The sequence below is a fragment of the Oryctolagus cuniculus genome, chromosome 7 (genome assembly GCF_051225735.1).
Source record: "Oryctolagus cuniculus isolate XC-2025 breed Fujian yellow rabbit chromosome 7, ASM5122573v1, whole genome shotgun sequence".
Taxonomy (NCBI): domain Eukaryota; kingdom Metazoa; phylum Chordata; class Mammalia; order Lagomorpha; family Leporidae; genus Oryctolagus; species Oryctolagus cuniculus.
Window position 1 is genome coordinate 29,464,218 of NC_142873.1, and position 12,593 is coordinate 29,476,810.

The 12,593-nt window shown below is 39.0% G+C and overlaps 1 protein-coding gene across 1 annotated transcript in view; it reads left to right on the forward strand.

Moving 5' to 3' along the window:
- Positions 1-6,251, forward strand: part of MROH9 (maestro heat like repeat family member 9) — a 161,005-nt gene extending 154,754 nt beyond the window's left edge. The window contains exons 19-20 of the mRNA XM_089299380.1: positions 5,196-5,258; positions 5,894-6,251. Coding sequence (XP_089155506.1) covers positions 5,196-5,258; positions 5,894-6,177 — 347 coding nt within the window. The 3' untranslated portion in view covers positions 6,178-6,251. The remainder of the gene's footprint in view (positions 1-5,195; positions 5,259-5,893) is intronic.
- Positions 6,252-12,593: the final 6,342 nt, after the last annotated feature.

A 12,593-nucleotide genomic window follows, 5' to 3' on the forward strand; every position in this document is an offset into this window, starting at 1 on the left:
GGAGCCAGGAACTCACCCCAAATCTCCCACGTGGGTGGCCAGAACTGAATTACTTGAGTCATCACCTGCTATGCCCCAGGTATTTATTGGCAGGAAGTTGGAGTTGAGAGTGAAGCTGAGTATAGAACCCAGGCACTCTGTGGGATGCAGCTGTCTTAACCACCAGACCACACACGCACTCCTTGCAGTCACTATTTTGACTGAAAGAGAAACATTATAAAATATTGGTTAATAGATGGACAAGTAAAAGAGATACTGCCATTTTTTGACAATATAGTGCAGCCTAGAAAACATTATATTGTAACCAACATTGTGGCATTGTGGCACAGCAGGTTAAGCCACCATATATCATGTCAGCAGCTCATATTTGGGCATTGGTTTGAGTCCTACCTGCTCCTCTTTTGACAGCTCTCTGCTCGATCACCTAGGAAAACAACAGCTACCACCGACACGGGGGCTCAGCTTGAATTCCTGGCTTCTGGCTGCCGCTTGGCCCAGCTCTGACCATTGTGACCATTTGGGGAGTGAACCTACGGGTGGAAGATCTCTCTCCCTCTGTCTCTCCTTCTCTTTGTGTCACTCTGCCTTTCAAATAAATAAAATAAATCTTGGAAAAAAAAAACATTAAAAGTGAAACAATCCAGATACAGAACGAAAAATACTCCATGATCTCAATTATATCTGGACTCTTTAAAAGAAAAATCAAAGAAAGACACAACAGTGGTTTTCTTTAAAAGAAAATTTTATTTAAAATTTTTATGTAAAAAATTAAGATAGAACAGTGGTTACCAGGAGGAGAAATAAGAATACACAGATCAAAAGGTACAAAGTTGCTTTTATGTAAGATAAATTAGTCTAGAGATCTAAGGTGTGGCATGAGAACCAAAATTAGTATTATACTTTATACTGGAAATTTGCTGTAAGAGTAGATTTCAGGTGCTCTTATCACACATACAGAAGGTAATGGTGTAGATGATGGATATGTTTATTTATTCCTTCTAATATGTATACAAAAAGATCATATTGCATACCTTAAATATACACAACAAAAAGTCGATAAATTTCTTTTTGTTACACAAGTAAAAATGAGTCAAATAAACTTATATTAAAATTTCAAAATGAGTGCCCAGTAGCCGTGTGACCTTCACTAAGGCACTTAATCTCTATTTGCTTTGGTTCTATCACTGTAAAATGAGAATAAGGCAAACAGTTCCACAAATAGATGTGGAGATTCACTGAAGTAAAGTGTTCAGGAGAGTGTTTGGCATCAATTCTTTACAGCATTTTGTTCATCCAGTCCCCATATTTAAAATCATTTTGATTTCTGCTTCTCACAATGGTTGGCAAATTTGTCTTATGCCTGCCTTCTGGTAAAAACAACTAGAAAAGTGGGGAGAAACTATTTTTTAAAACTTCTCTTGGGGTTGGCACTGTGGCGTAGCAGGGAAAGCTGCTGCCTGCAGTGCTGGCATCCCTAATGGGCACTGGTTTGAGTCCCGGCTACTGTATTTCCAATCCAGCTCTCTGCCACGGCCTGGGAAAGCAGTAGAAAATGGCGCAAGTGCTTGGGCCCTTGCACCTTCGCGGGAGACCTGGAAGAAGCTCCTGGCTCCTGTCTTGGGATCGGTGCAGTTCTGACTGTTGCAGTCACCTGGGGAGTGAACCAGTGGATGGAAGACCTCTCTCTCTCTCTCTCTGCCTCTGCCTCTGCCTCTCTGTAACTCTGCCTTTCAAATAAATGAATAAATAAATAAATAAATCTTCTCTGAAGACATTAGAGGGTTCTTGGTAAGGCAGTGATTCAGAAAAGATTAAAGAAGCCAGAAGAAACAAACCCGATATTTGGGCATTATTTTCCTTTTTTAGGTTTTACCTATTTTGCTTTATTTTTCTAAAATATTTTCAAGCTTTTTTTTTATTTATATGAAAGGCTGAATTACAGAGCCAGAGAGAAATAGAGAGAGATCTTCCATCCATTGTCCCAGTCCTCATATGGCTGAATGGCTGGGACAAGACCAGACCGAAATCAAGAGCCAGGAGCTACATCTGGGTCTCCCACGTGGGTACAGAAACTAGGGCCATCTTCTGCTACTTTCCTAGGCAGATTAGCAGGGAGCCAGAAGAGAAGTGAAATAGCTAGGATTCAAACAAGAGCCTATATGGGTTGCCTGTGTTTCAGGCAGCAACTTTACCATCTGTGCTACAACACTGACCCCAGGTTTTACCAATTTTAAATTTAAAAAATAGTATTTAAGAGACTCAAAAACTGTAAGAGATTTTAGCTCTCTCACTGACTTGGAGGAGAATATCTGAGTGGACTTAACAGTGAGGAGGAGCTCTGGTAAACACTCCCAGGCTTTTAGCTGCTTTCTCTGATGGTCCCACCCTTAGAGCAAGATTGAAGTGGAAATGGAACAGCCCTCCCACTGGACCAAAGCCCTTGCACTGGCTGGAGCCCCCCTAGTGACTGAAGCCTTGAATGTCTTATCCCTGGTTGGATTGAGGAGAAATATATCCTTAATCAAAAAATACATCCCTTCTGAGAGAAAGTTTTATTGCTCATAGACTCAAATTTTATTCACAATGGCTTACACTTAACCATAAATAACCAGATATATAGAAAATTTTTTATTACAAGACAAAAGTAAACAACAAAAAAGGAATACAGGGCATGTAGTTATTGAAGTAGTTAGACATGAATTTTAATACAGATATGATTGATATATTCAAAATATTAAATAATGAGATGGATTGCAGAACTCAGTGGATGAAGGTAACCACAAGTGAGAAATTAAAGAGGGGCTCGTGTCAGCACCCCAAATGGGCCCTGGTTCGTGTCCTGGCTGCTCCTCTTCTGATTCAGTTCTCTGCTTATGGCCTGGGAAAGCAGAAGATGGCCCAAGTGCTTGGGCCCCTGCACCCACATGGGAGATCCAGAGGAAACTCCTGGCTCCTGGCTTTGGATCAGCTTAGCTCCAAATGTTGTGGCCATTTGGGGAGTGAACTAGGGGATAGAAAACCTCTCTGTAACAAAACCTCTCTGTGACAAAATACCTTAGGCAGGTTAACTTTATGAAATAAAGGTTTGTTTTGGCTCACAGTTCTGGAGGCTCACAGTCTAAGATTGGGCCGTCCCATCTGTTTGGCCTGTGCTGATCTCCTTGGTGCTGGCAGAGTCCTGAGGTGGTACAGGAAATCACACAGCAAGGAACAGGAAGCAAACATATCTGTGTCTTTTAAACTGTGCAAGACATTAACATAGGCAAAGACTTCTTGGAAAAGAGCCCAGAAGCACAACCAATCAAAATAAAAATAGACAAATGGGATTAAATCAAGCTGAGAAGCTTTTGCACTGCAAAGGAAACACTCAGCAAAATTAAGAGAAAATATGTGTAAACTATGCAAATGATAAAGGATTAATATACAGAATCTATAAAGAGCTCAAGAAACTCAACAACAGCAAAACAAACAATCCAGTTAAAAATTGGCAAAGGACTTGAACAGGCATTTTTCAAAAGAGGAAATTCACATGGCCAACATGAAAAAATGCATGGGATCACTAGCCATCAGGGAAAACAAATCAAAAACACAATGAGGTTTCACCTCACTCAAGTGGGATTGGCTCTCACACAGAAATCAACAAAAAATGCTGGTGAGGATGTGGGGGAAAAGGTGCCTTAATCCACTGTTGGTAGGACTGTGAACAAGTACAGCCATTGTGGAAGACATTATGGAAATACCTTAGAAAGATGAAAATAAACATGCTGTATGACTCAACAATTCCACTCTGGGAATTTACCCAGACCAAAAGAAATCAGCAAACGAAAGAGTTATCTGTACCCCCATGTTCATTGCAGCTCAATTCAGAATAGCTAAGATAGGGCATCAACTAGATATCCATAAACTGATGACTGGATAAAGAAATTATGGTACATACACACTATGGAATATTACTCAGCTATAACAAAGAATAAAATCCTGTTTTTTGTATCAAGATTGATGCAGCTGGATATCATTATACTTAATGAAAGAAGCCAGTCCTAAAAGGACAAATACCATATATTTTCCCATTTTTTTCCTCTGGTAACTAGTAGAGTTCCAAAAATGTAATGTATATGAGTGAAATTGACATTTTGATATTTGATGATTGTTTACAGCCCTTGTCTCTACTGCTGAGGAACAATGTGGTTTTTTTTTTCATCATACGCTTTATTTAATGTAGAATTAATCTTATGAGTTTAAAGTAAGCTGAATTGAGATTGTAAAAAAAAGGAGAGGGAACATGGAGGAAGAAGGAGGAGGAAATGTGGGAGCATGGGTGGGATAGAGACTAAGTTGGGGAGCAATACTGTGTCCCTAAATCTATATATAATAAATACATGAAATTTGTCTACCTTATAAAAACCTTATATAAACATAATAACACTAATAGGATTCAAACAAGGAGGCTCCAGGATCACATCTTAATGCAATATAATTGCTTCCCCAAGGGCCATCTCCAAATACCATAGTTAGAATAAAATTGCATTCTCATAAGATCAAGTACCATTAACAGAATATTTTGGAGACTAAACTCCTGTGTAAGTTGTGGAGACAAAATTTCAATCCATAGTAAACCCAAACTGGAAACAATGCAAATATCCACTATCTGTAGATGGATTTAAAAATGTTGCTTTTATAAAATGGAATATCACATAGCAGAGTTGAGCAAACTTTCCTAGGGTAAAAGAAGTCATAGATAAGAGTAAATAAATGAGTCAATTTGTGTGGTTATATTTCTAGAAAAATTGCCAATCTCTGCCACATGCAAAGCAAACAAATTATTACTTCATGAAAGAAAGTGGAGGGACCTCACAAAAAGAAGGGAGACACAAAATAGTGTATATGGAAGGTGCAGGAAGAGATTGGAACAACCTTGATGGAAGTTTGTGGGATGTTAGTAATATTTTATTGAATGGCTTAGATGGATCCTAGAATGTGTTCACTTTGTGGTCACTCACTGTGCTGTGCAATTTGGTTTGTATACAATCATGTACATACATACATCTCAGCAAACAGTTGTCTTGAATAGTAATTATTTGAAAGCATTGAAAGATGACTCACAGACAAACCAAAGTTTGTTATCTTGCTTTGAACAAAGCAAGGAAAATATATTAGAAAATGCATTTTCATAGTGTACTTTACTTTCTGTATAGGATATTTGGCAAAATTGGGTGGCCATTTGCTGTTCAGAGATGAAATTGAAGTCATGTTTGAGGGTAAGTGCAGAGGTTATCCTGAAGTCTTTCTGCAAAGGTACAAATATATTCACTATTTGTGATTCTGGAGTGCCAGGATGGATGGAGGGTGTTAATGGTGGGTGAATATCAGGGAAATCAATGAAAGGACTGCATTAAGGGGCTTCTTTTTTTTCCCTCTTTCTATTATTTTTACTTTCCCTCCCTGCTTCAGTCTCTATTTTCTCTTTTCATTGAAATATAAATATCATCTGGGAGACCTTGGAAACCACAAAAAGTTGAGGATTCATTCAATCATTCATCCAACAGTCATTGTTCCAGCTTCTCCTTGGGCCATGGGCATGTCTCTCTCTTAGCCACTACTACCTGCTCATGGTCACAATTACAAATAAGTGAGTTAGAAAATAGAGAAGTGGTCAGCAGTATTTCTTTTTTAAAAAATAAACCTCATTTTTAAAAGAATAACAGAACTATTGAACTGGAGATTTCCATACATCTCCTACCTATATATATATGGATAGCCACGCCTATTAACATCACCTCACATGTGTGAGAAAAGGGTAGATAGGCAGAAGATTAGATTCAACTCAGGATTATAATTTCTTAAAACTATGAGAAGAAGATGCCTTGAACTAAAGGTTTTTCTGTGATTACAGTTATTGAACGAGTGCTTCGGGATGAAGACCCTGTGATCAGGGAGTTGGCAGAAAGAACTCGTAGCATTTTCAAGGAAATTGCCCATGGAATGACCTCTTCAACTATTAAACAAAGCTTTAGAAGAGTGATTAAGTTCATCTATGTAAAAAAATTGAAGCCTCTTTACTATTATAATTGGCCCCAAGATGAAGAAGACAGCCCTACAGATATGAAAAATGGCAAGGAAGGCTGTGCAGAAGAGACTGAAGAAGGCATGATTTACAAAGAATTCAACAAAATTTAGGAGCATTACTTTTCTTTCCTTCTTGATTGCTTTAGTCTATTTGTAGATGCTTTCCTGAAGGATGCAAGAATATTCTGTCCCTTCTTAATTCTCTATTCAAATATAGAAATCTGAAAAATCTGGTGTCTCCCTTTTATTGACAGTGAACAGAAGTACTATTGCATCAAACCCACTAAGGCAATGGGAAAAAATAATCTCTCAATGTCTAAAGGGGATTGGTCCCAGCACCCCCAAGGATACCAAAACATGCAGGAACTCAGGTTCTTTATGTAAAATGACACAGTATTTGCACATATCCAATATAGCTTTCAATATACTTGATTTTTGAAATTATATTTATTTGAGAATGAGAGGCAGCGAGCTCCCATCCTCTGGTTCACTCCCCAAATGTCTGCAGCACAATGGATTGGGGTGGTGGTAGAGCAGAACCAGAAAACAGCAATGGAATCTAAAAGTGGTGGGTGGTAGGAACCCAATTACCTGAGCCATGGCTCCTGCTTCCAAGGTCTGCATTGGTGAGAAGCTGGAGTCAGGACCCAGAGCCAGAAATCAAACCAAAGTGGTCCAAAGGGGTACACAGGCATCTTAACCTCTAAGCTAAATGTCCATTCTTCTTCCCATAAAGTATTATATTTTTAAAGATTTATTTATTTATTTGAAAGCAGAGTGACATGGAGGGAGAAACACAGTAAGACAGAAATCTTCCATTCGCTGGCTCACTCCCCAGATGGCTACAACAACTGGTAGCACACCAGGCTGAAGGCAGGAGCTTGGAACTCCATCCAAGTCTTCCATGTAGGTGACAGGGGCTCAAGTATCTGGGCCATCTCTGCTCTCTCAGGCTCATTAACATGGAGCCAGATCAGAAGTAGAGCAACCAGGAATCAAATGAGCATCCATGGGCCGGCGCCGTGCCTCAATAGGCTAATCCTCCACCTAGCGGTGCAGGCACACCAGGTTCTAGTCCCAGTCGGGGTGCCGGATTCTGTCCCGGTTGCCCCTCTTCCAGGCCAGCTCTCTGCTATGGCCCGGGAGTGCAGTGGAGGATGGCCCAAGTGCTTGGGCCCTGCACCCCATGGGAGACCAGGAGAAGCACCTGGCTCCTGGCTTCAGAGCGCGGTGCACCCGCTGCAGCGTGCCAGCCATTGGAGGGTGAACCAACGGCAAAGGAAGACCTTTCTCTCTGTCTCTGTCTCTCTCTCACTGTTCACTCTGCCTGTAAAAAAATTTTAAAAAATTAAAAAAATAAATAAATAAAAAACAGCATCCATATGAGATGATGGTATTGCAGCATAACCCTCTGTGCCATAATGTCAATCCGTCTCAGATTTTAAATAATATTGAGATTATGTATGCTACTTAATACAAGTAAATGCTATGTAGATAATTGCTAAATTATATTGTTTAAGGAACAAGAAAATAAGTTTGTACTTGCTCAATGCATACGTGATTCTTTTTTCAAATATTTTCAATCTGTGATTGGCTTAAGCTATGAATGTGGGAGCCAAGAACATGGAGGATTGATTGTATAAGGAAATTGCCTGATGAGAAGCTCTTGGAACTTGATTCAGATTACAAGCGTCTATTGAGCATCTTCAAAGTGCCAGGCACTGTGCAAAACAGTGGAGAACTTTTGGATGATATAGACAAGGTTCCTGTCCTCAGCGTGGTGACAATTTAGTGACACAGACTGTGGTCACTTATATACTGCCTTGGGAGGAATAAAGGGGAAAGGGAAAGGGACACATACTCAAGCTGAGACACAAGAGAAGATTATGCTATGCTAATTGGCTTGAATTTTTTGAAACAAAGAATTCATAGTATATCTCACTGCTTTCCTGCAAGCAAACACAATGTCCTGGATTATAAATCCTTGTCAATGATCTTGTTTAAGGATGCTTATTTGTCTTTCAGTCCTCCCATCTTAACATCTACCTATCTCTGGATCCCACCTGAGCATAAGCTACTCCAACTTGAGTAAATTTGCAGTTAGACAAAAGCCTTTTTTCCTCTGTTGATTCAAGTGTGATGCCTTTATAAGGTATAGACCTGTATTTCACACAGATTTTCATTATGCTGCTGGATCATCTTTCTGGGTTGGGACAGCCATCCCACCTTCCCTCAGATTCTCCTCCAGCTTTTAGATTAGTTTCATGGATGAAGGACACCAGCTTTTCCTGCAGAACACCCACATCACCAGCATCAGTGTTGGAGCCAGTAAGGGACAGACAGTCATGAGCTTGTGGATTCTATATTGTACTTGCTCTCCTTACATCACACACCTTCCTTATCAACTGCCTGCCCTGTAGATTTTAAGCTCCAGCCTGAAATGTGAAGATAATAGTATTCAGAGACCAACTTGCTCCCACAATTGCACAATGTAAAAAAATATGATTCTGCTTCTGTAACTGAACCCTGAATGATATAGATGGAATGCCATTTGCAGTCCCTCTTTGATCAGGTTGGGTGGGCATTGCTTCTATGTTTTGCTAAGCTTTTATTAGATTATAGCACAATTATTTATTTCCTCTCCTCTGTCCCACAAAACTGAAGTTTCTTGAAAGCATGGTCATGTCTCATATCTGGTTGTGTACTCTGGGACTCAGTGCCTGATACTCAGTGTACACTTAATGAATACTTGCCCAAAGGAATGAAGTCTTAATAGAACGTAGCACCCTAATGCTTCAATAACAATTTTTACAACTGTAGGAGTTCTACTTAGTAATGAAAATTATGAAACAATGGTGTATTTTAAGTTGTTAATCCATATTATTTTATGTCACTTAGATGTCTCAGAGATTCCCTTACAAAATTGGGTCAAGTTTCTTTACCCATTTCCTAATTTAACAGGATACCTAAAGAGGTAGGCTGAATAATGACTTCCTGCAAAGATATCCAATCAATTCCTAATGCCCAGAATATGCAAATATGTTGCTTTTCATAGAAAAAAGAACTTGCAAATATCATTAAGCATCTTGAAATAGGAAGAATATCCTGGGTTATCCAAGTGGGCCCAGAATATCACAAGGATCTTTGTAAGAGTAAAGTGGGAGTTCAGAGAAGAAAGATATGTTTAACAATGGAGGTTGGGACCATGAGCCAAGGGATGCAACTCTGGAACTGAAAAAGGACAAAGAATTGGCTTCTCTCCTAGAGTTTCTACAAAGAGCCACGTCCTGTCAACACTTTGACTTCAGACCAATGAAACCCATTTTAGCTGTTTGACATCTAGAACTATAAGACAGCAAATTAGTGTTGCTTTAAGGTTCCAAATTTGTAGTAATTTGTTAGAGCAGCAAAAGGAATTTAATATTGCATTTCTTTAAAATAAAGTGAAATGAATCAAATCATACCCATCAAACAGTCATACAGCCATAAAATTATAAAATGAACCTTACACAAACTTAGAGATTACTGTAAAAGATACGATATTTATATCTGATTTGTTTTTCAAAATGCTTTAGGCCTCCCCACTACCAGGGATTTCTCCCTTACTACCAACCTGAAGAGTAACCTCATTCATCTCCTGGTTTTGTCTTTTCTTAATTCCTTCAATCACATCTTGCCTTCACTCCAATTTGCTTCATTTCCTCAGGATCTCAGTTGTTTTCACTTTATTTGGAAAGGTCCTTAACTCCCCCCAGATTGCAATTCCAAACTGGGCATGTAGATCTTCCATGTTCTCTAAAGACTGAAAGGCATCCCTCTAATACATTCCATCTTCTTTAGGAGACAGTTGTGGTGATGAACAGCAGCTTCCCCCTTATCACATGCCTATGTTACTCCCACTTGTTAAAATTATCGTAGACCTTACAGGTTTCCCAATTTTTGGTAGGGTTGAGATAAAATCAGTTAACATGGCTGTTGAGGGCCTGTGGGTTCTGGCCCAGAATCATGTGAAATCTGATGAGATGAACATCGCCCTGCTAAGCCTTGCTCCAGAGACACTGACCTCAACTCCACACTCCACCCTACATGATAAAGGCTACACTCAGGCTTTGTGTATGTCTGAAACACCCTTGCTTCCCTCTGAGCCAGTCAGTTCCTACCATACCTTAACAATTCAGATCAAAAGTTACATTCACCTGGGAGTCTCTTGGATCCTTATATACCTATGGAGCACTTACCACAATATTTAGGAAGAAAAACTACAAAGCAAATTAATAGGAAAATATGCATTTTAGATTGTTTCCTCTAATGTAATCCCATTGCTGAAGCATCAGCTCCATAAGGTTATGAATTGTGTTTGGTTAACTCATCTGTACATCCACAGGGTCATTGCAATGTTTAGTGCACAATTTAACTCATGGGTGAATGATTAAGTGAATAAACACAACACCAGATTTTCTGTTACTAAGTGGATAGATATGTTGAATGTAAATGGCCTAAACTCTCCAGTTAAAAGATGCAGACTGGCTGAATGGATTAAAAAGACAAGATCTATCTATTTTCTGCCTATAAGAAACACATCTCACCACAAAAGATACACATAAACTGAAAGTGAAAGGATGGAAAAAGATATCCCAAACTGATGGCAAGCAAAAAAGTGTAGGTTTAGACATCCTAATATCAGACAAAATAAACTTTAACTCAAAAACCATTAAAAGAGACAGAGAAGGGCACTGTGTAATGATTACACGATCAATTCAACAGGAAGATGTGACTATAATAAACATATATGCACCCAATTACAGGATGCCTGCCTATTTAAAAGAATTGTTAATGGATCTAAAGGGAAACACAGCCTTCAATACAATAGCAATGGGGGACTTTAACATCCCACTTTCATCAATAGATAAATCAACCAGACAGAAAACCAAAAAACAAACAGAGCTAATGAAAACTATAGACCAAGTGGACCTAACCAATATCTACAGAACTTTTCACCCCACAGTGGCAGAATACACATTCTTCTCATCAGTTCTTGGAACTTTTCTCTAAGATAGACCATATACTTAGCCATAAAGCAAGTCTCATCAAATTTTTAAAAATTTTTAAAAAATCATACCATGATCTTCTCTGATCACAATGGATTGAAGATGGAAATCCACAACTCAAGACTCTGTAGAGCATATACAAACACATGGAGACTGAACAGCATATTCCTGAATGAGGAGTGAGTCATGGAAAACATCGAAAGAGAAATAAAAATAATTCCTGGAGACAAATAAAATGACAAAACATCATATCAAAACTTTATGGGATATAGCAAAAGCAGTGTTAAGAGAAACTTTACAGCAACTGGTGCTTATATCAAGAAACTGAAAGTCACCAAATAAATGAGCTATCAATGCATCTCGAGCTCCTAGAAAACCAACAACAACAAACCAAACCCAAATTAGTAGAAACAAAGAAATAATTAAAATTAGAGAAATAAAGAAAATTGAAACAAAAATGCAAAAGCTCAATGAAATGAGTAACTGATTTTTTGAAAAACTAAACAAAATTGACATAACATTGGCCCAACTAACCAAAAAAAAAAAAAAAGAGGGAGAAGATCCAAATCAATAAAATCAGAGATGAAAAAGGAAATGTAACAACAGACATACAGAAATAAAAAGAATCATCAGGAATTACTAAAAAGATCTGATGCCAACAAATTAGGAAACCTAGAAAAAAATGAATAGATTCCTGGGCACATACAATCTACCAAAAGGTAGAGACTGTTAATTGTTCTCCACATGAGTTCCTGGCCACACAATCTTTGGCCACTCAATATGGTCAAAACATTGACCACCAGTCAATGTTCTCTCTGATGAATGGTAAGCAGAAGGAAAGTGTACAAATTTAGCATCCCATGCTTGAAAGGATAACCCATGTCCAAGATATTTCTATCCTTTCCCACAGGCTGGGATTGAGACAGAGAGACTCAGCTTCAGCCTTGTAGACAATAAAATGCCCATTGTGGGGGGGAAGGACCAGTGTGATGATGTAGCAGGTAAAGCCACCTCCTGTAGTGCCAGCATCACATATGAATGCCAGTTCGAGGCCCAGTTTCTCCATTTCCAGTCTAGCTCTCTGTTATGGCCTGGGAATGCCGTAGATGATGACCCAAGTCATTGGACCCCTGCACTACGTGGGAGACCTAGAAGAAGCTCCTGGCTCCCATCTCTGGCCATTGCAGCCATTTGGGGAGTGAACCAGTAGATGAAAGACCTCTCTTTCTCTCTCTCTCTGCCTCTGCCTCTGCTTCCCTGTAACTCTGCCTTTCAAATAAATAAATAAATGTATTTTTAAAAAAATGCTCATTGGGAAGGTAAGAGCCCTCCTATTCCACCAGCAGCTTGGGAAGCTGGGGTGCTTTACACAGCAAGCACGAACCATCATGGGCTTCTATATGAGCAAGAATAAATGATTATTCTGAACCTTTGCATTTAGGGATCTCTATTGCAGTGATATATAGTCCTCGCCTTAAT